At 37.3% G+C, this 27,391-nt stretch overlaps 1 protein-coding gene and 1 non-coding gene across 3 annotated transcripts; both read right to left on the minus strand.

Moving 5' to 3' along the window:
• On the minus strand, window positions 1-23,230 carry MORF4L1 (mortality factor 4 like 1). 2 transcript variants are annotated; one of them, XM_023635330.2, is made up of 13 exons: window positions 22,923-23,207; window positions 18,601-18,647; window positions 16,612-16,679; window positions 12,994-13,110; window positions 11,848-11,934; window positions 10,963-11,043; window positions 6,796-6,821; window positions 6,209-6,297; window positions 4,807-4,908; window positions 3,549-3,637; window positions 2,883-3,055; window positions 2,465-2,549; window positions 1-743 (listed from the first exon to the last, which is right to left on the minus strand). In XM_023635330.2, the coding sequence occupies exons 1-13, from the start codon at window positions 22,960-22,962 to the stop codon at window positions 659-661; spliced, it is 1,089 nt and encodes a 362-aa protein (XP_023491098.1). In that variant the 5' UTR covers window positions 22,963-23,207; the 3' UTR covers window positions 1-658. The 2 variants fall into 2 exon arrangements, with proteins under 2 accessions (XP_023491098.1, XP_023491099.1); XM_023635331.2 differs by lacking the exon at window positions 12,994-13,110 and having other exon boundaries at window positions 22,923-23,230.
• A 4,038-nt stretch (window positions 23,231-27,268) lies between these two features.
• Window positions 27,269-27,341, minus strand: TRNAK-CUU (transfer RNA lysine (anticodon CUU)). The gene has a single exon. It is a non-coding gene; the product is annotated as a tRNA-Lys (tRNA).
• Window positions 27,342-27,391: the final 50 nt, after the last annotated feature.

Consider the following 27,391-nt stretch of genomic DNA (forward strand, 5'->3'; position numbering starts at 1 on the left):
TTTGAAATTTAAAGAAAAAATTTATTGAAGATCTGAAAAACAATTCCTAGAAGATTGACTTTTCCAGAAAACTGCAGCTACACAATGCATTGCGTCTATCATGTTAAAACGTGCATTAGACACAAATACAAAAACCATGAAACAAGCCACCATTCTTCAACAATCTTAGCAAAGATAGAATGCCTAAGAAACGACATGGATGACTTGCAAAGGATGGGCTCTTTACTAAGCACCATTTTAAAAAAAAAGCACAAATGGGTGAGTGTGTTCAGTTATATACACTGAATTGAACCTTTGGCACTAGGAATCAGAGCATTTTGTCATATAGCATTAACACATATTATAAAAGTGCGTAGTGTCAAAGGAATAGAACCACCAGCATTCAAAAGCAGCTTTGTCAACTAGGCAATAAAACACTCTACAGTATGTCTCTCCATTGTCCATCATGAATACACTGGTAGTAACTTTGAAATGAAAAAAAAAGGAAAAAAGGAGCTGTAACCCCTTTTATTTTCTCTGTTTAAAATCAAACAGAAAACAAACAAACATCAATTCTGTTATACACTGACATTTTCAAAGTACATCATTTGTACAAGAGAAGGACTAAGAACAAAAATGTGTTTACAGAGATCCAAACATAAGTGAGTGTCAGCGCCTCTCACACAGCTTTCCGGTGGTACTCAGGGGGAGCCACTTCATAATCGCTGGCACTAAACAAAGTTGCAGAATTCTTTGCCAGGTATCTAAAAATAAAATGTTCATCATTATAAAGACGAAGAAGAATCATATCTTGACCCAAATCCCTTCTCACTTAATTATATACAAAAGCCATACAAAACACTTTCTTAAAATATACTAAAATAATTACACCTCACAGTAAAACCACGTAACTACAAACTCAAATAAACAGGGCTATACCAGACAACAATGCACAAAAGAATGAAGTCCAGAATTACTCCTCTTATATCCAAACAGCAAACAGCTGTCTTCAGAATACCAACTTGAGAGCTTGGACTATCTTTTAAGAAATAGATGTTATTATCAAAAGACTAACATATTGGTGTTTTCTTTAACTCTTTGAAATTCGTTATATTAAATATAGATTCAGAAATTGACAAGTAAATTTCAAATTTAAACTTGAAATTAACACCATAAAAAGCAAAGGGATCTGAAATGTCAAGCAGAAGAGCACTTTTATTTCATAAATAAACTGAGATAAAGAGAAGATGTTTATCATTGGTAGAGTGAGGACTATTAAGGCTGTTTAGATTCCAGGCCCATGTTGCAGTTTTAAAATCTTTACGATGAAATACACATTTTTGAAAATTCAAATACAAAAATAAAGTAGAAAGTAAAAACTGAAAACTTCAACCTTCCCTTCCCAACACTATATCCAAGAAATAATCCACTGTTAAGTATGATCCACATTCTTCCAAAAATTGAAACTGTTTCTCTACAAATGAGGGAGTCATATCATACTCTATTGTCAACCTTTTTTTTAATTAACACAACTTGGATATCTTTCCTGATCAGTGTATTTAGACCTACCCCATCCCTTTAATAGCTGCTTGGTTGTTTACAATTCATCACTACTATTAAAAAAATACCCAATGCAATAAACATGCTTGGAAATCTTTGTGCATTTAAGTATTTTCTACAGGATATAAACACGCTTGAAATTTTAACATGCATTGCCAAAATGCCCTCCAAAAGGCTGTAGAGAAACCAAGATTGCCCTTTTCCCCACTTCTTCAATCTTTATAATCTTGGCCCATCTGAAAAGAGACATTTTAATTATCTTAATGTTAAACATATTTTTAGTGGCCTTTTGTACTGTGAATTTCTGTGAATTTCCCATGTCCTACTTTTCACTAATGTTTTTCTTACTGAATAAGAACTCTTCTTTGTTTATTAAAGATTCCAGCTCTTTATCATACATGTTAATATATATTCCCTTCATCTTTAAGAGAATATTTTTATCACATAGAATCTTAACTTTTTACATAGTCAAACTGATCAATCATTTCCTGTATTGAGTGTTATTTTTAGAAAGACTTTTCTCACTGTGAAAATCGTAAAAATATTACCCTTTTTCCCTTCATTATCTTAATAGTTTTAATTTTACACTGAAATTTTTGATTCATCCAGAATTTTGGTGCATGACAGTAAGTGTGGGTCTAAGTTTCTTTCTTTCCAAAGACTAGCCAGTTGTTCCCATCACCATCTACTAAGTACTACATCTTTTCTCCATATTGCTCCAATATGCCACTCTACCACTTCTGATATTCCCATACATTTCCATTTATATTGTTCCATCTACAATGCATCTACTCCTGTACCAATACCACGTTGTTCTGTTTAGTTTTGTTACGTTTTAATAACTACAGTGTCAATCTATCAGAGTAATTTTCAGTATACTGTACTAAATTCATGTTTTCAATTCAAACACACTCTTAAGACTTACTTGAGGAAATCATGAAGATAATTCAGTAATAAAGCAAGGCTCTTCTCATCCAGAGGTGTATAGGCCAACATTGCTCCAATTCGTACTATTTAAAGAAAAGAACTTAGTCAAAGTTAACCCAAAGTAGCACTATAAGAACATAATCATGTATGTATATGCAACCATCACTGATTCTTTTAAAATACATGACTTTAGAATCTCTTTTCAAGATTTTGACATTTAATAAATTATATTAATGAATTAAAAAATAGATTAGATTTTTAAACAGATTCTGATATTTCACATTTTAGATAAGTTCAAATTAAAATGGAATGTTTTCAAATGTTACTTTATGTTACTTTGATATCAATTAGGAAGGATAAAATATTAAAGGCCCAAGGAAAACAAGTAAAATTTTATTTTCCAAATGGTGCATTACCAAATAATCTCAGTAGATGTGGCGCTCCATACACCTGAGACATGGGAGCATCAGGGTGATCTGCAAGGATTTCGGCATACTGTGGTCTCTCAAATTTGTAGAGTAGCTGAGTGCCCAACATTACATTGAAGTATTCCTTTATCCCTGCCACAACTTCATTAACAGCATACTCCCTATAAATGAACAAAAATATTTTACTTTCAAAGCAGGTCACTGAAAAGAAGTGAGAGATGGGGGCTAATTCAACCAACATGAGGGAAGGGATTAAGTTAAAGGTTGAACGAATGACAACGAACCTTTACTAAACAGATGTTTTAAAAAAGGGATTTAACAACAGCACAAGAAATCATTTCCAAAAATAAACATCAGCAGCAAGCAAACTACAGCCCTCAAGCTAACAATGGTTTTTACGCTTTTAAATAGTATTTTAAATGGTTATATATGTACGTACACATAATAGTTTCAATTTTTCCTAAAATCTTTACTATCTGGCCCTTTAAGAAAGTTTGCCAGCCAGACCTCCTGTATCAAACCAATGAAATTCTATTTTACTAATTTCTGATGGTATTGTTTTAGATTAAGTACACATTTCAGCTGACTTATTTGGAAATAAAAATATTCTAAAGAAAATGCCTGGGTATACTTCAAAGATGTATATATTCTTACTTATTGTCTGTGTTTCCTCGAGATTTCTTATAATTTGCATAATCCTCTAGAATGGAATCCACATTCTTCTTGGCAGGAAGATAAAAAAGCTATGGAAACAAAAACATTTGAATGTCAGTATTTTCTTTTTTAAAGAAAAACTACACTGGAAACGCTTTAATGCAATAAAAGATCACCTAATGGTATTACAAAACAGGAAAAGGCACTGTTCAGCGCTTGAAACACAGCCAATGTGGTTGAGGAACTAAAAATTTAGTTTTACTTACTTTCAATTAAATAGACAAATGTGGCTAGCAGCTGCCATACTAGACAGCACAACTCTAAAGAATGGTAATCTATTGGACACACATACACTACATTACTACATATAGAATGTACCAGACATAAATGTACCTCCTCCGTAGTATCATGAAGTCTTCATTTACTGTGCGCATATTATGTGCTAGACCCTGCCTAAAGCATTTACATGAATTCTCTTTTCACCTTCTCATCAATACTACAAGGCAGGAAACCATTATTCCACTAAACGTGGAAACTAAAGCACAAAAAGGCCAGGCAATTTGTCTAAACTCATATATAGTAAGTGGCAGAGCAAAGGTCCGAGCCCTAGCAGTTTAGCTCAAAGCCCCATTAAGAATCAAAGTCCACTTATTGCATATGACTGGTGTCTCTCAAGTCTCATAATCCTCCAGCAGTCCCTACTCTTCCCTTCATTTGTTATAAGAAATTGGTTCATTTGTCCTAGAGTTCCTCATTCTGGATTTTGATGACCGTACCCTTGTGATGTTACATGTACCTCATAATATCCCTATTTTCTGTACACTACTAATTAGACCTATGAGCTCGATTAGATTCAGGTACTTTTGGAAACCATGAATACCTTGCAGGTGCTACTGCATGTTTCCTATTACATTCCATTAGCAGCGACATATGTGAGGACGTCTCATTTTCAGTTACAGTAAGTTAGGAAACACATGCTTCTCTGTCTAGTAATTTTCAAAATGATTTGCTGCTCCAGCAACCTCCACAAATGAGTTGTCTCCACCTTTTTTATCGTTATAAACTCATACTTTTACATACCTCTTTGTTTATCCCTCTCCAAGCCATTCTTTCTGATGATCAAATTTAGTCTCTGAATTAAAATAATGTCATACCTTCAATATTTAAGTCTATACAACTTTTCCCTTAAAAAGAAACTTTTTTCCACACTAGCAAAATCTTATCATATAGACGACAATCTGCGTAGCTTTCAAGTTACCTGTTTTTGCCGGGTAATTAAGTCCCAGTCATCAACAAGCCATGGTTTTAGTTCTTCAGGAATCTTGACTTTAACTTCAACTCTGTTCATGAATGTTTCCTCCTATATAGAAACAAGAAGGGATTAAAAATCTGTCTTTTCTTGCTGAATAGCAACTTTAAAAGACAGGGGTTGGGGCCACCCAGTGGCGTAGTGGTTAAATTCGGCACACACTGCTTTGGTAACTCGGGTTCACAAGTTCAGATCCCAGGCGCAGACCTACACACTTATCAAGGCACTCTGTGGCGGCGACCCACATACAAAATACAGGAAGACTGGCACAGATTTTAGCTTGGGGCTAAGCTTCCTCAAGCAAAAAGGGGAGGATTGGCAACAGATGTTAGCTTAGGGCCAATCTTTCTTACCCACCCCCACCCCCCAACAAAAACCCACAGGGCTTTTCTCAAGTATTAGAGGCACTGGGTATAAATTAGTTCTTTAAAGTACCCCAATGGGTTGCAGAATTGTCATTTCAAAAACTGAAAATGAAAACAACAGACAGCTAGCTGCTGGGACAAAGAATCTTATCTTGATAGATAACTGGTCTATTTAGTGCCTTTTCACATGAAGGCAAAAATTCTTTAGCCAATTTCCTTTTCTTCTATAAATGAACACTTACTTGATGCACTTTTAGTATTTTCATATTGATTGCTGGTATCAAATGACTATCCCAAACACAACTATCTTAAAAGTTACATCTTTAATACATAAAATTAAATACATTGACTTCTAATCAAGTCTTCAAGAAGTGCCCAAAGGCGCCTAATTTTTCAGAACATACCACTATTCATAAGTATAGCACTGCTTTAAAACCTCAGCTTCAGAAATATAAACTGTATCAGTTAAAAATTAAAACCCTAATAAATTTTCAAATTCACAACTTTGAAAAGTATAAATATAATAAATTAGAAGACATTTTATCACTTATATAAGAATTCTATAACTATTACACCCACACACACATGTGGAACTGATAGGCTTTTATGGTATTTTTTTTTAACTGGTTTATTAAATCATCTTGGGACATATTAAATCATTTAATGTGACCTAATAAATATACAGTCTAACACCAAAAAAGTATTTAGTCATGTACATGAACAAAGAGCTTATAAACATACATCTACCGATGAGTTGTGAGGCGGAAATCTAGCAGGGACATATGGACATATCTAGAGCTACAAGTGAAATAAAGATTTATACAAATATATCCTTTATCCAAAAAAGGGGAATATTTTCATTTCAGTAGTTAACCATGTTAGCAATGCTTTTGAGATCCAAAGTTCTATGACTATTTCATTGTGTTGTAACATTGACAAGACTAAAAATTCTAAGATGCTATTCATAAACTTAAGGAAAATCTCACATTTTCAACAGTAGGATCTACTCGAGCCCTTTTCTTGCGAGGAGGCTGAGGTGTCTCACTGGTACTGCCACCATCTCCATTTCCAGGTGCTATAAAAATTCAGGGGTCAGAAGGGAGGACTTTTAGCTTAGCAAATGAGAAACTCCTTTAAGGAAAATAGTCTCAAGACACACCCTCTCTTCATTTTTCCATTATATAGGTGTTACTTGAATCTACATTAAAGAATCATATTCCCACCAAAAATATAACTTTTATCAACAGCCCTACCACACATTTAGTATAAGGCAACATTTAATATTATCATCTTACATTTATTAAAAATTTTTATCTTCTCAGGATTAGTCATTAAGACTAAAGAACATGAAGGTAATACATGCTTACAGGTTTCTCCATGGTAAAGAGTATCAGAGTTAGGTCTCTACTACAAGGTACCTAACTCTGTAACATTGCTGTGACTCGTATCTGACACCATCAACAAACATGAGAAGCTAACTCTAAAATTTTATAACTTTTAAAATCTACCAGTGAATTCAAAATGTAAATATTTCATAAAGGTAAAATAATTTTAACAAAGTTAATATTCTTACTTTTCTGCTTGTTCTTTTTTGTTTTCCTGAAAGAGGTGACAAAAGGAGAAAGAAAGTTAAGTAATTATTGCTAGTAAAACTGCCTCTGTTTACAGGGTTAAGTTGAGAGAAATACTGCCTTGCATAAGATCAGCGAGTGAACATAGTTTCCTGCTAGGACACAGGATTTTTATTCATAGTTGGCTAAACTCACATCTCTCTCCATGTAACAGAAAAATAAACCAAGACACATCAGAAAGCTTCCTTCCCGGGTTATATTAACTTATAAGTTTATAGCATATGTTACAAATAAATAGTTTATAAGAATATTACATTCATACCACCAAAAAAAAGTTTCAAAGGTCAAAATATTTTTCTCAACTACTTTAGTACCAACCTAAGTTTATTTTAGATTTGTATGCTTTAAGATCAATCCAGAGGCTGGCCCTGTGGCAAAGTGGTTAAGTTCAGACATCCCACTTTGGCAGCCCAGCGTTACGACGGTTCGGATCCTGGGTGCGGACATCGCACTGCTGCACCCCACACACATAACCAGAAAGACCTACAACTATGTACTGGGGAGCTTTGGGGAGAAGAAAAAAAAGACCAATCCATTACTCCACTCTCCCTGGTCTGAACTCTCACTCTATTTCTTCTCTAAACTACATTCCCTCCTTTTCAATACTGAATACTCTATTCTCTCATGTGTAAAACAAAGCTAATGTCTCCTTCCTCTTGGTTATCATATCTAATAGCAACTTAATTCATGTCTCTTTATATACTGCCAAATAGGAAATTACTAACATTGACTTTATACATAATTATTTCTGGAATACAAGGAAAACAGTTTGCAAAGCCCACTGATTACGGATTACATCTGGTGAGACCACACCGAAACACCTGAGTATTTACTTTTCTATAGTTTTAAATAATATTTATAAACATTATTAATTAACTGTACTCATTTTTAGAGCTTGGGTTTCATTTTACAACTCAAATTAACTTATATTTGCTTATAAACACAAAAATATGGCCACATGAAAGTGCAGGTTTTTTCCTGCTTCTCTAAGGTTAACATCTGTAACACAAGTATTTGTTGGATAGAATTTGTGGGTCAGATTAAACCATGAACTTTTACTTGTACATGTCAAGAACACGTGGGAACCAAGAGAAACACAGAGCCCTTACACTCACTCCTTACCATAAAATTTAAAAAATAGTGACAACTGATCCCAACACTAAAGTAAAGATCTATAAACTATACTTCAATGAATCCCAGTAGTAAAGACTCTTGGACATTCTCACTTCAACCTTCTTGCTTGTGTTAAACATTCAAGTTAGTTTTTCAAACCATGCAACAGGATTTCATACAATAAACTGATGGCATTGTTTATACTCCTATTTCCAAAACTGCTGGCGTTGTTTTTAGTCCTATTTCCAAGCCCTATGACTAAATATTATATAGTCAAAATACAAGCTGTTAGAGTCAATTTGAAGAGTAACTAAAGTCCTAAGTCATTCTTTTTTTGAGGAAGATTAGCCCTGAGCTAACATCTGCCGCCAATCCCCCTCTTTTTGCCAAGGAAGACTGGCCCTGAGCTAACATCCATGCCCATCTGTCTCTGTCTCTACTTTTATATGTGGGACGCCTACCACAGCATGGCTTGTCAAGCAGTGCCATGTCTGCACCCAGGATCTGAACCAGTGGACCCCGGGCCTGCCGAGGCAGAATGTGCACACTTAACCACTGCACCACCAGGCTGGCCGCATAAGTCATTCTTAAAAAAAAAAATCACTCCAGGGTCTGGCCCAGTGGCGCCGCGGTTAAGTTCGCACGTTCCACTTCTTGGCAGCCTGGGGTTTGCCAGTTCAGATCCTGGGTGTGGACATGGCACCACTTGGCACACCATGGTGTGGCAGGCGTCCCACATATAAAGCAGAGGAAGATGGGCATGGATGTTAGCTCAGGGCCAGGCTTCCTCAGCAAAAAGAGGAGGACTGGCAGTAGTTAGCTCAGGGCTAATCTTCCTCAAAAGAAAAAAGAAAACAGAACAATAAAAATTTCATCAAAATCAAAGAATGAAAAAAAATGACCAGGTTAAATTACTCAATATTTTTATTTTAAAATAGACTGCCTATACTACCACAGAAAAGCAACACTCAAGATTACATGACACCTTCTAAGCACTCAGATTATAATCTTATCGAAATGTCACTTTTGCAGTGGTTAAGTGTGCATGCTCCACTTGGGCTGCAGGGGGTTCACAGGTTCAGATCCTGGGTGTGCACCAGCACCACTTGTCAAGCCACGCTGTAGTGGCTACCCATTTAAAATAGAGGAAGATTAGCACAGATGTTAGGTCAGCAACGATCTTTGTCAAACAAAAGGAGGAAGACTGGCAACAGATGCTAGCTCAAGGCCAATCTTCCTCACATTATAAATAAATAAATAAAACACTTTTCCCACTAAAAGGAAAGCTCCTGGGGAAGTATTAGGTTCCATGTCTCAGGGCAGAAAACGTGCAAGGTGAGCCTGGAACATCTTATCCTACCTACTGACAAGGAAGGTCCAAGATCCATCCCTCAAAGGACTCAGGAAGCCAACTCATTTGAAGAGGCCCCCACTGTCCAAGGACGGCAAATTTGAATTTTAAAGCTTTACTTTATTATATACTTACTCAACCATTATTTTTGCAGTCAAAATTGTGCAACACTTTACATTCAAATACAAATAATTTTTAGGCCTACAACTACCTAGATTAGGTTTCTACACTGACTTTCTGCACAGTGATAAAGAATTAGCAATAAACCAAAATATGACTTTATTGAGAACAATCCATTGTATTTTTCCATATAATAAGAAAGTCACTGCCTTTTAAGACTTAACTGCTATTAAATCCTAATGAATACTACTATAGAGCCAAAGAACCAGATCATGGATATGCTACTACTTATTAACAAAAGCTATGAGCCATCCTCAAATAGTAACACTTAATCTTGCCAATTATCTTCTCACCAAAAAGGTAAAACTTCAAACATTTCAAAATGCATAACTACCTTCACTAACACCTAATTTTTAGGTAAAGTCAGACCAGTAACTCTAAAAGCAACAGAATGTAATTTCAAGGAAAAATATACAAACTTCTCTTAAATAAACATTTTAGAGCATGTTACTTTTAATCTTTTGACAAAAAGCCCATGACTATTCATTAAAATTATCTGTTCTTAAACGAAAATATTCAAGTGTCAAGAAATAAAATAATCTTTTAATGCTTTATGTTGTTTTCATTTACTAAGTAAAGTTACCATTACTACATTGGCTTTCAGGTACATAAACTTTAGATATACGCCAACGTGTGTGCACGTGACTTCCACAAATAGGCTTATTACCAAGATATTCCTAATCTTAAGCATTAACAAAGAATGGTTTTCTTTTTTGGGGGGAAGGGAGCGGTAATTTGAAACCTTAATATCTCACGTATTCTTACCATGTGTTTTGAGAGGAATTAAATGTATTTTTAGCACTTCTGGAAAAGCAAATCTACCCCAAAAATATCTCAAAACTCGTGTCCTAGTGATAATTCAATACTATGTTTGAAAAAGAAAACATACTACATGCATATATATAGATTTACACACACAACTTGAAGATAAGGGTTGTGAATCTATTTTAATGCCACTGAACTATACACTTCAAAGTAACTTAAGGGCCACCCCTGATAGCCTAGTGGCTAAAGTTTGGCATGGTTCGCTTCAGTGGCCCAGGTTCAGTTCCCAGACACAGAACCACACCACTCGTCTGTCAGTAGCCATGGTGTGGCAGTGGCTCACACAGAACAACTGGATGGACTTACAGCTAGAACATTAAAACTAAGGTATTGGGGCTTTGGGGAGGAAAAAATATATATACATTAAAAAAAATGAGTTAAGTGCTAACTTTTATGTTATGTATGTTTTATCATAATAAAAAAAAGGGGGTAAGCAAATCTGCTAAGGAAAATAAAGGCATTAATATGTATTATCAACAACCCAACACACCTCAGAATGGGATTCTCATTGGAATTTTCAAGTTACAACAATGTTCCAGTTTCCCTTGTCAATAAACCCTAACACATGATAATGGGTATGAACTTTGAATTTCACTTAAAAAGCAGTATGCAGAATTAAAACAAAGATAGAGCTTCTTACACTTCAACGTTTTTCTGCTGCAGCCCAGATGTCTTCTTTCCTGGAGCAGCCCCTCTCATCTTCCCCTCTGCATATTGCTCCCTTGAAAAATAATTTCAATAGAGTTATCATAAAATGAGTACTGACGTGGAAAAATAAATTGTGCAGCTTAATTCCATTTTTAATTTTATACTCAAATTGAGGCCCCAAGCCTAGACATATTGTGATACAAAGTTCCTAACAAGTTGGACAAAGAGATAATATATTTACAAAACTCAATTCAACAAAGCAAGAGTAAAAATCCCCAAGAATTTGCTCTTTTATATCTACTAAAATTAAAGTAAATGTAGTAAAAAGTGACCATAATAGACCTTCTCTCATATAATCAAAAATTCCATTTGTTTTGGGGTTCACTAATCCCAATGTTTTTATTTGATCCCATTTCATTTCCATTTTCTTGACACACATTTCAGCTTTGAAATTAAAAGAAACCAATTACCCTACAGACCACATAGTCTTTCTGGGCTCCTTTTCTCAACATGCTTTCGGAGATGAACAGTAGTTTAATAGGGATGCCCCTTCTCTCTGCTTTGTTTCCCATCAAGTGTACCTTCTACAGAGCCCAGAAGATAACAAGTTTGCAACTACAGAAATTTGCAACAACATCCTGCTCTCGTTTCCTACCTACCTCTAAGGACAACCTCAAGAAATGGCACGTATGTTACTTTCCTTTCCTAGGAAAAGATTCTCTGATTAATTGAAGTCAAAGCCATAAAACAGCAGCTGACAGGTACCAGGAATTGTTTTATGGGAAGGCAGCCAACATGATTCCTATTGTTCATTCCATTTCCAAAAATTAATTTAAAAACATTTCTCCTCAATATTCATGTTGCAAAACAAACTTACTGATTGGCTTTTTGAAGTTCTCGCTGTTTCTGCAGATTGGTGTCCACGTATTTGAGTACTCGGCTTTCTGGAACCCATTCATCCCAACTGAAAAAGAGAAAAGTTAAAATATCACTGAAAAATATTTTCATTACCATTCAGACTGTCTTCCAATTATTTTTTAGAGATCCAAAAGGCAAGACTCTGGATTTCTCTGAAGTTATCGGATGAACAAGCACTACAAATCCATTCTCAACTAAAATGAAAATCTCTGTTCTGTAAAGGAAGTAAACTTCATATTCTCAAAAGCAGCATTCTAAATCTAAACTGCCAGAGTCCAAAAGCAGATTATTCAAATAGTTTTTTTAAATGGCCTAAGAACACAGCAATGAGGAACCTAAGTTCCTAAGGAATTATCTTTACAGAATAAAGATACTTTAAACAACTTTAATTTCCAAAAAATGAAGCACAGTAGTCCATAAGCTGACTTCTTAGAGAACTAAACTAACTGGCTAGTTAGCTGTGTAGAACAGCAAAGTTACAGAACTCTGTGCTATAAATGGGGATAAGAGTACCTATCTCAAAGGATTATTATGAGAAATAAGTAATAGATGTAAAACACTTCAGTCTCACACATAAAAAATAAACACTCAAAGTATTTCAGAAACACATTACATCTACAATACTCAAATACCATCTAGATCAACTCAGCTAAGACTGTAAAAGTATTACAACGGTTTAGCAGAGTATATCATCTTCAACCTTCACTCACTCACAAATGAAAACACTAACTTCCAAGGCACAACCAGAAAGATAACTTTCTAAACATCAACAAGTAGAACCAATCACTCTCTTAAAATATTCAGTTGCTAACACATTCTGACACTTAGAAAAAGCTCCTTCAAAGCAAGATTTGTGATGTGGTTTTTTCCCAAAGGGCAGGGAGAGATTTCTTAGGCAATGCTTAACTTTTCGTGCAAAATGACTCTTTTCTCCTGCTGATGGAGCTCCTTTAGTGACACAATTAGATGTATCCTCAAAGCAAAGTCTTATTTAATGATTTCCCATCTCTGACCTCTTATATAACATAGTCAAAAGGAGAATAAATATATAAATAAGCAATCCTCCACATGATTTCCTAGAGAAAACTTTAAAACATGCATTTACCTAGAGGTCAGGAGGGGGTGGTGTACTGAGGGAGCTCCTTCAGGAACAGGAAAAAGGGCTACAATATCCTCACGTGTCTTCAAAGTTTTTTCAGAGCGCCTGGGCCTCACAGCACTTCTGATACAGACAGCATAGTACAAAGTAATCTCAGTAACTAGGTGCAGAATTTAGCTTAAACTTTATTAAGATTTATTTACAAATGGAATATTTAAATGTTTGTGTCAACAAATTCCAATAAGGAAAATTTGAAAATTTAGAAATATTATCTACTGTGCTTTTGAAAAGTGTATCATATTTACTGAAGTTTAAGAAAATTCCAGGGGCCGGCCCCCCAGCTGAGTGGTTAAGTTTGCGTGCTCTACTTCGGCGGCCGAGGGTTTCGCCAATTCGAATCCTGGCTGCAGACATGGCACCACTCATCAGGCCATGCTGAGGGGGCATCCTACATGCGACAACTAGAAGGACCCACAAGTAAAAAATATACAACTATGTACTGGGTGGCTTTGGGGAGAAAAAGGAAAAATAAAAATGAAAAAGAAAATTAAAAAATAAATAAATAAATAGAAAATTCCAGCAGCCGGCCTCAGGGCCTAGTGGTTAAGTTCAGTACGTTCTGCTTCCACAGTTTGGGTTCAGTTCCTGGGCTCAGACATACGCCACTCATCAGCGGCCATGCTGTGGCAGCAACCCATATACAAAAGAGAGGAAGACTGGCATAGATGTTAGCTCAGGGCGATTCCACCTCAGCAAAAAAAAGAAAATTCCAATTTGGAGATTGGGTTTTTGCTGTATGATTTTCTGAGAGTAAGGTATCCTGAAAACCATTTTCAAAATGAGGATCTTAATTTTTATTTATGTATCTACTTACATCCATTCCAATGCTGTCTAAATTAAAGGGAGCTAGCAAACTTTTATTTACCACAAAGTTCCATTTTAGAATCTTGCAAATCCCTTTCCCCTGACATAAAATGCATCTAAACAAGCACCTTGATCTTAATAACTAAGTCAATTCTACAGTTTCCTTTATATGTCAGGAGCTGAAAACCCTTGCTGAACTACAGGAAAATGAAATAACATCTTTTGCTCTGAAGAACATCACTACTAAGGTAGAAACTGAAGGCCAAACACGCAGAAATTTTTACATATAGGTCAAGCATAAAAGAGTCTCAGGTGCTCGCTTTGGCAGCACACTACACTAAAAAGAATCTCAGAATTTTCTAAAGGTAGATTTTCACTAATCCCCAAAGTCACAATGATCCACAGCACTACTTAGAAGGCACTAAATAAAGACATAACATAGTTGTCGTGCACTTGAGTAACCCTCCCCATTTCGAAATGGGTTTAAAGGCTTCTCTACTTACTAAAAATCAAACTTTCCAACATTACATACATTTACCTACGTATCCAGTGAACTACAAAAAATACACTGTTCGTTAATACTCCTCAATACATCTACAAAGACATTAATGAAAAGCTCCAATTTTAATGCCATTTTTAAATTCTTTTTCCAAGGAATAATTAATAATATAAAATTAGCTGAAAACAAAATATAAAACACAATCTATGCTGCCTATCATTTACTTGTTACTGGACTGTAACAAGGGAAAAAAGTGTTAATTTATTTCAAAGTAGTAAAATCAGAAAATACAAGCATTTGGTATTTTCACAATTTCTTATAAGCTACAAATGCCACTTAAAAAACCCAGTCTTTAAGCTATACACATTTACAGTCATGTCACTTAACAACAAGGATACATTCTTTGAAACACATCAACAGGTTATAGAATGTACTTACACAAATGTGGACGATATAACCTACTGCACACCTAGACTACAGAGTATTAATATTATGGGCCCACCATTCTATGTGCAGTCCATGACTACACACGTAATTTTATACAAAATATTATATATTCAAGAGTTAAGCACAAAAGCTGTGTCCACAGCTATTAAGATGAAATCCTAAAATAATTATTTACAAGTGTACATGGAGAGGGCACATGTCTATCCCATAAATTTGTTATTTGTTTTTGATTTCCTGGATAAACTTTAATTTTCCCATATATAATACAGATAAGTAAGATATTCTATTTCTTGTCAAGAATTGAGATTTTCATTATATCATAATACTCTCAACTTCACCTGATATTGATAAAATATCAATATGTAAAATGTCAGTCTAATAAAAGACTAAAATAGTTTCATATTTCATTTTTTTAAACAGGGAAGAAAAAGGTATAACATATGGTAGGATCCATAAGATAAACTTTCCTGGATATTAGAATCAATTTAACATTAATACTGAAATCACATTTAAAATCATAGAAAGTTTACTTCTATAAGAACAAAAGATAGTTTTCTCCATTATTTTCCCAATTTCTCAGTATTTAAAAGCTCTTGGGGTAACTTTTGAGTTACTGGTATTAGCTACCTACCATTTTTAGTAATGGAAAAAAAGAAAAATCACAAGTTGTTAGAATGTGCTTTTACACATTTTAGATTGTCACCTTTCTACAACTACACTTGGAAGAAAAGTTAAGGGTCTGACATTTCTTAGCCAAAAGCGTTTTGTGAAAAAGATCTTCTAACAAATAAAACTAACCGGGTTGGTGACCTGGGTAGGGGACTGTAGGAAATAAGATCAAAGTCACAGGGTCAGTAAATGTCCGAGAAAACCTCCTTCCATAGCAATAGAGTACTCATCAAGTCAGATGGCAGTGCTCACACGGAGAACCAGGTATCAGAGCATGGCTCAGGTGACACAAAGCCTTAAAGCTGCTAGAAAACAACTCCTAAAGAACTGTACTTTCTGGCAGTGCTATCTTTGAAAGACAAAACATCATTAACAAAATTAATTTAAAACTTCTCACAGTAAAAAATTATAGCCTACCCACTTAGAAACACCAAAAATGGGTAAATTATTAGATGTGGTATTTGTGGGCCCCCAGGAAAAAGACTCATCACTGTAAAAAGAGCTCCACCAGCTGGATATTCTAGACTATGTTCAATCTACAACCACTGTCCACTCCCAGTAACAGCTGATCAATACACCATTGCTTTAAAAAAAAAAAAAAAGTCTAACTCTTCAACATGGAAAACTAGTTTGTACAATTACATTTCTCTATCTGTTAAACCAAATGCTAAAAAGTGAACCACATGAAACAACCTTCTGTCAACATTTAATTATGTTTCCAAAGTTCAGAACATAAATTGGTCATTTCTTTCAAATCAGGCAATCTTTATCGTTTTCCCTTCTCTAGGTAGAAAAATCCAACTGGCTTTGAGTATAACTGCTTGAAATAAGGCACATAATTACCGAGTTTGTGCTAAGGGAAAAAACTCAAGCTGTCCAAAATAAAAAAAAAGTAGCTGGTTGACTAATGATTATTAGACATTATACTAGAACACAAGAAATACTCCAAAGAATTTAAAATAAAATGGCTACATGCCCTAATTTCTAATATATTTTCACCATACTACAAATGGTTCACCCCTGCTTTAATATGTATTATACTAAAACTGTACAAGAATTAAGAAGCATATGCCTGTACCAGTCTATGACACAAGATACCTTGTTAACTATAAGTAAAACACTGCTTTTAAAGATCTAATACTCACTTTTTATTCCAACCACTGTAATGTATAAAATATTTCACTTGCTTGTCCTTTATGGCAACCTTTACACACTGAAATAAAAAAGAAAAAATTCACTTAGAAATATCAAAAAAAAAAAAAAAAAGAGAGAGAGAGAGACCAAGAGAGATCACCTGGATGATTTTAAAGTACCTGATCTTTGAAAGCCACTCTCTACAATTAAACTCTTTGGTGTTCAAAATGAAAACAACAAAATGTGACTCTATAAAAGAACATTATTTAAGCTTTTAGCGTAGTTGAGTATTAAGACTTATAAAACTGTCAAATATTCACAATTTGTTGGAGTCAGTCCAACAAAGCCAAAGAACCATAAGCATAAAAGGTCATCCTACACCTTAAATCAACTGGCTAGATATCCAAGAACAGCTAGTAAAAGCTATGTTTCTGATTTCTCAAAGTCTAACTAGCCAGAAGCTGTATTTATTTCAAAAACAAATTCAGCTGAAGAAAAATATTTACACATCACTAAAAAACTTCATTATCTTAAGAAAGACAATAAGCTGTTTTGCTGCAGAAGATCAGCAACTACCTAAGTAACAAATTAAACACTTCATGTTCTTCTTAAAAGCAGCCAAACAAATTAGAATGAATTTAACTATGACAAGTGATGACTATCTGGTTTTGGAGTTTAAAGTATTCATCAAAGAATCACGATAGTTTAAGCTATTCCAATAACCATTTAAAAATCATTCACTGGAGTGTTTTTGCTGCCAGAGAAAAACCTGCCAGTTTAGTAGTTTGCCAGAAGTTGACAGAACAAAATGATCGACAGGACTCGTATTTACTCACAAACTGTATTAGCATTCTAACATTAAGATATATGTACATATGGGGCCGGCCCAGTGGTGCAGCAGTTAGGTGCACATGTTCAGCTTCGGCGGCCCAGGGTTCGCCAGTTCAGATCCCAGGTGCGCACATGGCACCGCTTTGCAAGCCATGCTGTGGCAGGCGTCCCACATATAAAGTAAAGGCAGATGGGCACAGATGTTAGCTCAGGGCCAGTCTTCCTCAGTGAAAAGAGGAGGATTGGCAGCAGTTAGCTCAGGGCTAATCTTCCTCACAAAAAAAAAAAAAAAAAAAGATAAAAGTACATAAAATTCCTGACTACCTCCATGAATCCAAATTCAGCCGTTTGACAACTTTAAAAAAACACATCTATGTATTCAAAACAAGTAAAAAGTATTGAAAATGGTTATTTTATCACACTGTCTGACACTTTACAATTGTTATGACTATTTTCACAGACAGAAACTATTCAATGAGAATGTACGTAAAAATTGCTTTTAACTAAATTTTATACCATTCTGTATACCATGTTGATTTTCTTAAAAATTACAACTGTTAAAAGTAGTCTCATCTTAAATATTTGTGCTTAAAAAAGTTACCAGAAACAAAATACCAAAAACATTTCTGACTTTGGAATGCATCATCCCATTTATCTTCAGCTAAGTGTATAATCAGTTTTTATAATCAGTCTGTATAACACTGATACAGAGGAAAGGGAATCCCCCAGGATTCAAACTTTGCCAGACAAACAAAAGTTAAATGTACTCATTTTTAATGTTAGCTTTCACCTATAATATAATTAGCTCACTGTTTACTCAGCATCCCATATTGGCATATAAAATTGATTTTGGCAGTTATTTTCTCACATTCTCACAGTTATACGATGCTATTTGCTCCCACAACCAATCTTCTATCTTTCCCTTCAAATACTCCTTCTAACTCCCAGGGCTTTAGCAAGTCAGTGAGATGAATGGCAAGGTAGCAATGCTTTGACCAACTAAGCAAACAGTAAGACACCCAGAAAGAAGATGAGGAGCTCTACGAACTACTAATCTATGAAAAAGGCAACTCTCTTACTAAAGCTATCAATCATTGAAATTTGATACGAAAAAGTCAGATCTAACCAGTAATTTCAGCTAACATCTCAAAGGAAGATGGGTTTCATACCTTTGCTTCATAAAGAAGAGGCCCATGAAAGCACAGCACTCGCTCACCTGCAAAAGTAAAAAAAATACTAGGTTAATTGTAATTTCTCTCCATATACAAGAAGATTCACATCTGAGAAAGCCATCACACTTTTACTATGGTATTCCTCGAAAAATCAGCCAACTGGGTACGGCTATGTATGGATCAACACTTCAGATCAAACTTCAACAGTACCCTACAACAAAAATACCTTAGTATCCGATGTAAACAACAAAAAATAATTAGGGGCCAGCCCCGTGGCCGAGCGGTTAAGTTCGCGCGCTCCGCTGCGGCGGCCCAGGGTTTGGATCCTGGGCGCGGACATGGCACTGCTCATCAGGCCATGTTGAGGCAGCGTTCCCATGAGCCATAACTAGAAGGACCTGCAACTAGGCTATACAACTATGTACCGGGGGGATTTGGGAAGATAAAGCAGGGAAAAAGAAAAAAAAAAAGATTGGCCACAGTTGTTAGCTCAGGTGCCAATGTTTAAAAAAAACCAAAATTACTGCTTTTAAAACATAGTTTTGAAAACTGACCACAACTTATAAATCTTCAACCTGAAATACTGTTATCCCACAGCAAATCTGCATACTCATTTCCAACATATTTACCCAGTGTCTTTTGTGTGCCTGCTTGTGCTAATAAGCACTGTCACATTAATGGGGGATATTGATATGTAAGCAAGTAGATTTGCACAATTTATTGGATTTCATATTTTAACTATCTTCATAAGCGATAAAAAGGAGGACCGATGAGCTACTTGGGAAGGTCACAGGGAATCCAAGCAGAGGGAAACAATGGGTACAAAAGCATAGAAACATGATAAGGTGACACTAACAGATTACTATTTAAATATGAACAGTTCACTATCACTTGAACATAGGATAAACATATAAAAGTAGAAATGAAAGTTACGAAGATTACGGAATGCCTTACATGTCATAAAGTCTGCACTTTATCCTGTACAGAAGTATTCTCAAATCTGACCAAGACTCTCTTGCAGCAGTTTTTAAAACTAGATTTTCAAGCCTCACCAGAGACCTATATTAGAATCTCCCCAAGCAGCCCCAGTGTAACTTTTAATATTATCAAAGTTCTCTACATAATTCTTGTGCAGTGGTCCACTCTGAAGAACCACTGCCACAGATTGTTGGACCTGTGCAGAACTTCAAGTAAAGATTGGAAACAGGGAGTCTGGTCAAAGACTTCCCCCAATGCTCAGGATAAGAAGTGAAATAAGTATGAATGAAAAGCAGTGAGAAGTTAAGGACAACTAAGCAAAAGCAGAAAGAGTTTAGATGACTTCCAGGCTGGTGAGAGCACTAACCAGAACAGAAAATGGAGGGAAGGGGTTTCAGATCAATTTCGGAATATGTGGCTACAGCACATGGGAAACCGAGCCATCTTATAAGTAGTTGACTACACATGCCTGGAGCTCAGGAAAGAGCTGGGCTGGAACCATGATTGAACACTGCGGGCAAGAATGAAACTGTGGGGATATAGATAAGCTATGGCATTAATAAAGAGCAGCACCAAAGATCAGATATCTGTCTCCTAATTTCACTCTCCAGGTACACTTTAAAAGCACCCTGAAAACACCCCTACTCCCCACTCCCTTTGGCTGCTGCTATCAAAGACAAGTGCACGAAGCTAACTGCAATCTTGATCTCTACTCTAGCTCCCGGACACTAATACTGTTGAAAAATCACACAGCTACCTGAGGCGGGTGACCCAGGATAACAAATGCCTATTTATGGAAGTGGAACTGGAGAGAAAGATAGGTTAATTGGGGAAAGAGGAAACCACCGTAAATGTTTTTTCAAACCTTTCTCCCCTCTCATTCCTTTCTAGTAACAAACTACAAAGGTAATTCTGCCCAATGCTCTCAACTTCAAGGCTGATGAGATTCCAAGTCCTCATCTTCCCACTGGTTTGTGCTTACTAGGAACATCACTCAAAAGCCAGCATCAGTCAATCTCAATTCCTGACAGGGCGGAAAAAACCTTCCCTCTGACAATGGGCTAGACCCCCAACAGGTTTCTTTACCCTGTGCTTTAACAGAATTTGAAGTGGAAGAGCAAGTTCAGTGCAAAACAGTCACTACGCTTAAAAACTGCTTATTTAGACTATGTTGTACCATTGTTAAATGAGAAAAACCTTAGAGTTTAAAAAAATCATGAAAAAATAGTACTTCTGATGATTCATATTTCCACCATCACACAAGCTCAATTGTGTATGGTAAAGTGATGATAAGGGCAGAATAAGGGTAGCTTTCAAAAGGTACTCTGAAGAATTACTTTCTAAGGGTACCTTTAAAAGGGTACCAAGGGTACTTTGGTCCCTACTCTTAATTCACCACTAGAGCAGCACATGGATTCTAGTTTGCTGTTATCCCCCCTCACTCTATCATCCCGTTAGTTTAGAACTAAAGCTTTTCCTCCAGAAAGCCATCCTTGACTGTTCTGAATCTCAAGTGATTTTCCTTTGATAACCTACAGTAGGGATTAACTTTTTGTGCCATGGACCCTTGACAGTTTGGTGAAACCTACAAGGCCTTTTCCTGGAATGTTTTTGTAAACACACAAAACACAGTATTACAAAGGAAACCAACTATATTGAAATAGTTATTAAACGTTTTAAATACTTTCTATGATATTCCATGAGCTCCATCTGCAGATCCAGTAACTACCGTAATTTTGAGGTAATGAGGAGCATAAATGACATCGGAATGTTATCTCCCACAACTATACTGCTGGGATATGAAAACATACTGCTACTACTACTGCGGGGTTGGGGGAGAGGGAGCTACATTCATAACTGAAATACTGAATTTCAGTTAGACAATAAAGAAAAATAACTTTTTCCCATCCAAGTTAACAGATCTTCTGAATTATATTCACAAACTCCAGATTAAGAATCCCTGGTAAAAAAAAAAAAAATCCACAGGAGGTAGTTACAGCTTCTCAAGGTGGGAGAAGGCAAGTATTAAAAGTCTGAAATTATCAAAAATACCCTTGAAAACCTCTTAAATAGTCCACAAAGTTACAATATACTTGGGGTTTGATTATATCACTCCATAAGTAATTCTAACGCACATTAAAGTTTGAAAATCCTCACAACAAAATTTTCTTTGCAGATATCTGGCCATCTACGGTAACCAGCACATATATTGATAGCAATAAAAAGGTCATTTTAAAGCGTTCCCGCTTTCCTACAGTTTTACTGCCATTTTGGTTTACTGTTAAGCCTCCTCTTGAACACACGTTAATAAACGCGTTAATCGTGAGAATTAAACACGTGTCTTCCATTGGAAGTCCGGGTCTACTGTTAGCCAAGACTTGTCGATCAAAAGTCAATTAAAAAACAACTTTCAAGTCACTGTTAAACGTTATTGCAATTAGCCAACAACTGTATTTAAAAGACGACATCAAGGGAACTGGACTTCTAAATGGAAACATCACAATACAGCACTGAGGGAGCTTTTATTTATTTTTTTACGAGCAATCACACAGCACGAGCGCACTGACATTCCCATCGGATCTTGGCACTGGGCTTTTTGGAGAGCAAAAGGATGCCTTCGGGCGACACAAAGCAGACAAAGACGCTCGTGCTCTTTTCTCCTGTCCCTAGCCACCTCCCCGAGGTCGGCGCGGAGCAACTGGCTTCCGCGCGCTGGCGGGGGAAGGGGGCGCTGCACCCGCCCTCCAGCTGCCGCCGCGGCCGGGAGCCGCCGCCGGCGGCCATCATGGGCCGGCCGTCTTGCGGCGGCCATTTTACAACGCAGTTCTCCCGCCCCGGGGCACGGAGCCCACTCGCCGGCCGCCGCCCGGCGGCTCCGCCGAACGCCACCGCCTCGGGGCTCGAGGGAGCTCCGGAGCGCCCGCCGCAGGCTGCCCCCGCGGCCGGAGACGCCGCGCGAGCGCCCGAAACGGCCGCCGCTCCCTCCTCCCCCACGCCACATCACTTCCCCTCACCGCCGCCATGGCGCACCCGTCGCCGCCCCACAATAGGCTACTTTCTCCGCGCCCTCTTCCTCAGAACAATAACAAACAGCTAAGGCTCTGCCACGCACCAAGCACGCTCTCCCACTCTCACGCCAGTAGAACGCTTTCGCCTCACAAGGCGTTTTCTCCCAATGACGCACCGAACGTACCGCCGCAATGCGCTTTCTACACAAAGCCCTGCCCGCCGCCTTCTCTGGGCGCCGCCCGGCCGCCCCCGGCCCCCAAACCTCGACCACGTCGAACCCGCTTCCCTCTCCTGCGCCGTTAGGTGCCTTCTCCCCAAAGGCCCAGACTCACCCTCCTGGAATTTAGGCTTCGGGTCCTGCTTCGGCGCCATTTATAAGTGATTCGCCGCCGCCTCCTCCTTCTCCCACCACCCCCGACTACCGCCCCCTACTCTCTACCCCACCCAACTCCGCGTCAGACGCGCCGTCAGGCACCGCCAGCTCTACATCCTGGGCCCGATTTGCCAGCGCCAGCGGACCTCACAGCACCGCGACCCGCGCAGCCGCCACTCCAGCCAACGGCTGCCCGCCGCGCCGGCTCTCCTGCGCCCGCGCCGCCGCGGTGCACGCCGGGACTGGTAGTTCCGAGGCGCGTTAGGCGCCGCGGGATGGTGGGGGAGGGGCGGCGGCCCCTTCCCGTCCTCCACCCGCTGTTTACTTTCTCTGAGACGGCCTAGGGGTGTTAAAGCCTGGACTTGATTTTGTGCGTTGTTGGGGCAAGGGGAAGACCGGCAGTGTGCATCACCGGCGATAAAAGAATGGTAAAAGCCCAGTTGTGGAGGCTCATGGGCAATATAGGGCCACAATGATGTGGGCTTTGGCGTGACCTGAGAGAAAAGGCTGCCTCTGAAGCCTACTTTGAAAAGCATCTCCAGTTTCTGCACAGGACAGCAATCTGGCCAGAAGGGGGTTGGTAATGGAGTCTGCGTCTTCAGTATGTACTCCCGAAATAGGCATTCTCCTACACACCACAATACCATTATCATACCTAACGTGATTAACAATAATTCCTTAAAATTATATAGTTTCCGCTCCACATTTCCTCACTTGTTCTTAAAATATTTTTATATTTGTATGCTTGTTGCTTGTTTTTCAAAACAGGATCCATTAAATGACCATGTATTGTATTTACTTGTTAAATCTCTTGTCTTTTAAAACCCAGACCAGAAGTTCTTAAGGTAGGAGTCCATGGATACAATTCAGAGGGTCCATTGGATGGGAGAAAAGTTACATCTTTAGTTTCACCAACCTTGAAGTGAAATTTAGCATTTCTTTTCATCATAAATGAAGGTACCAAAGCACAATAGTATGAGCAGCACCCATGGCTTTGTCACAATAAAAATCAAATGTTTTCGTATCACATTATAGTTCTTGCATATATCTCAGAGACATTTACATTCATCATTCCTTTGAAATTACTGTTCTTATTAGACCCATGTTAGATCTTATTTAGTGCATTAAAAAGGAAACATGTACATTACCATATATTTTAAGATGTTTTGATAGTTGTATTTTGATATAATTATTTTCTTTAATATTCCTATGTTTTTTATTTAAACATTTAAAAACATTCTGAGGGCCATCCCCGGTGGCCTAGTGGTTAAGTTGGGCATGCTCTGCTTCAGCAGCCTGGGTTTGGTTCCCAGGCACTGACCTACACCACTTGTACGTGAATGGCCATGCTGTGGTGGCGGCTCACATACAAAATAGAGGAATACTGGCAACAGATGTTAGCTCAGAGTGAGTCTTCCTCAGCAAAAAAATAAATAAAAATAAAGACATTCTGAAAAAAAGAGTTCATTGGCTTCACCAGACTGCCATGGGGATGGGAGGGGAGCCCTTGGCACAGAACCAGTCCATCCACACACATACACTTTATTGTTAGTGGTATTAGTATTTGTTCAGAACATTTGCTTTTTGAAGAGACTAAGGCTCTTTGAATGTCTGACATTCTGGATTTATCTGACTGTTTACTCATGATGTTACTTAACTCGTTTCTCTTTTTGCTATATTTTCTACAAACTTAACGTTAGGTCTCAAGACTTGATTAGATCTAAGTTGAGTGTTTTTGACAATATTTTATAGCTGATACTATGCACTTCTCATTGCCTCACATCAGAAGGCACATGAGGTCTGGTTGTCTCAGTGATGCTAAATTTGATCACTGGGCAAGGAGGTTACTTGCCTCCTTGGACACTTTTGTTTTTGCATAATCAAATAGTGTTTAAATTTATGGAAATTTAAAAACCAGCAAAAGCAGAGGGGATAGTACAATGAACCATGGTGTATCCATAACTCAGCTTCTACAGTTATTAACATGTGGCCAATCTTGTTTTGTTGGTACCCACTTATTCCTCCACCCACCCAAATACATACACACAAATCCCAGATATCATACCTGTTTCATTCATAAACAAGTTAGTAGGTATCCCTAAAAGATAAAGGCTCTCTTGTTTTGGATGCAGTACCATTGTTACATTAAAAAACCAAAGTCCTTAATATCTTCAAGTATCCAGTCAGTGTTCACATTCCCCCAATTGCCTCATACATGTTTTTTTATGATTGGTTGGTTCAAATCAGGATTCAAACACAGCCCACTCATTTCACGGAATTTCATTTGATTGAGTTGACTCTGTCTCTTTCTTTTTCTGGACATTTACTTGTTGAAAAAACTGGACCACAGAATTAGCATAATTTCTTAAAATGATTCATTCATAGAATAATTGAATGTAAAATCTTCAAATATGAGTTCCATGGGAGAATAAACTGTGTTTAATTTGGTCTATCTTTGAATATATTCTTTTAGTACAAATAGTAGTAAATTAGTCAACATGAGAAATTATCAGCCAACAATAAAAAGAAAATATCCTTTGAGATCAAGCTCATTTTTAGATATTACTTCTGAAGGAGCTGTTATCCTAACTTCCTCACTTGAGCTGAACTTAGGTCTATATTGAAACAAACCATTGCTTTTCCTAAGGCTTTTGAATGGAAATGAAATGAAGCTGATGACAGTTGTGTAATATAAGGTATAGGTATAAAAAAATAAATTTAAAATCAAAATCACCTCCCAAAAGAAGACTGATTATATCAGTTTCCTGGGGCTACCATAATAAAGTACAACAAACTGAGCAGCTTAAACAACAAATTTATTGTCTTACAGTTCTGGGGGCTAGAAGTCCAAGATCAAGGGGTTGGCAGGGTCAGTTCCTTTTGACGGCTGTAAGCGAGAATCTGTTCCATGACTCCTTCCTAGCTTCTGTTTGTTTGCTGGCAATCTTCAGCATACCTTGCCTTGTAAAGGCATCACCCTGATCTCTGCCTTCATCTTCACATGGCATTCTCCAGTGTATCCAAATGTGCGTTTCTGGGTGCACATCTGCATCTAAATTTCCCCTTTTTGACAAAATTACACCCATCATTTTGGATTAAGAGCCCATTCTACTCCAGTATGACCTTATCTTAACTAATTACATCTGTAACAACCCTATTTCCAAATAAGGTCACATTCTGAGGCACGAGGGGCTTGGACTTCAACATATGAATTTTAGGGAGACATGATTCAACCTGTAGCATCAATCTTCAATGTAAATATATGTATGATATCTTCATTGACATGTCATCAATTTACCAGTTTGCTTTTTCTCTGATGGGGTTTGCCTCTTGAAAAATTCTACTTCACTTCTCATCACCTAGAGATTAAGTACTCCTCCGTAATAATACGGGATTTAGGGACCTTCATTCTGATGCTGAAATTTTCCATGAGTTTCTTCCAAAGTCTGAAATTCTATTTGATGATAATAACATATGGTAATTGTGGAGAATGTTTGAGAATTGCTGGGAATGTCTGAAAATATGTAACCAAGGAAGGAATTTGCAGCTGTCAACATAAAAGCAAAGTTTTGTCCTGAGAAAGTGAGTTCTTTTAGGAAAATACATGAAGGAAAAGATAATTATTTGCTTTGAGATATGTTTTGAGACTCCAAAGCGGCTGAAGGAAAAAATTTTCAGTTTGAATCACTAAAAACAAAGGATACAAACAGTCCTAAGGTCTATTCACCATAGCTACCTGATTAGCTAAACACTGAACAATCTTACAGAGGTTTAAACAACCCATAATAATCCCTAGCCCTTCCCACAGGCAAAAAGAAGATCAATTTACTTAAAGGAATTTAAGGATATGAAATTAATATGCGTAGCAAGTCCTGTGAATCAGAGCTGATCTCCAAACTAAACTAATCTTGGGCATCATATAGCAATAAGTTAAAAATACACATTTCCGACGTTTTGACAGAGATGACTTCAGTAATATTTATGAACTCTACAATTTCATAAATTTTCATGTCTTCTTATCCCCTAACCTTTGGTATTCCACTGCCCTTCAGCTAGACTTCTCAGTAACAAATATTTTTCTACACCAGATAACCTTTAACTGTGTACTTATAAAGATAAGTTGTTTTCTAGTTTTACCTTTTCCTCTTTCAAGCAGTTCAGTCTTACAGTTTTTCATGTATTGAATTGCTCGAAAGTAAACTCCGGATTGAAAGCAGTGATTACTGTTGACGAAAGCCGAAGCTGGTTAAAGGATTACCCTTGATGAGTCCCGATGGCGAATTGGAAAAACTGTGAAACTAGCACCGCCCAACGTGGGGCTCGAACCCACGACCCTGGGATTAAGAGTCCCATGCTCTACCGACTGAGCTAGCCGGGCAGCTGAAACTAACCTCTTTTCTAGATGTTTTCAAAGGAATAAGATTACTT

This window comes from Equus caballus, chromosome 1, assembly GCF_041296265.1.
Source record: "Equus caballus isolate H_3958 breed thoroughbred chromosome 1, TB-T2T, whole genome shotgun sequence".
NCBI classification, from domain to species: Eukaryota; Metazoa; Chordata; class Mammalia; order Perissodactyla; family Equidae; genus Equus; species Equus caballus.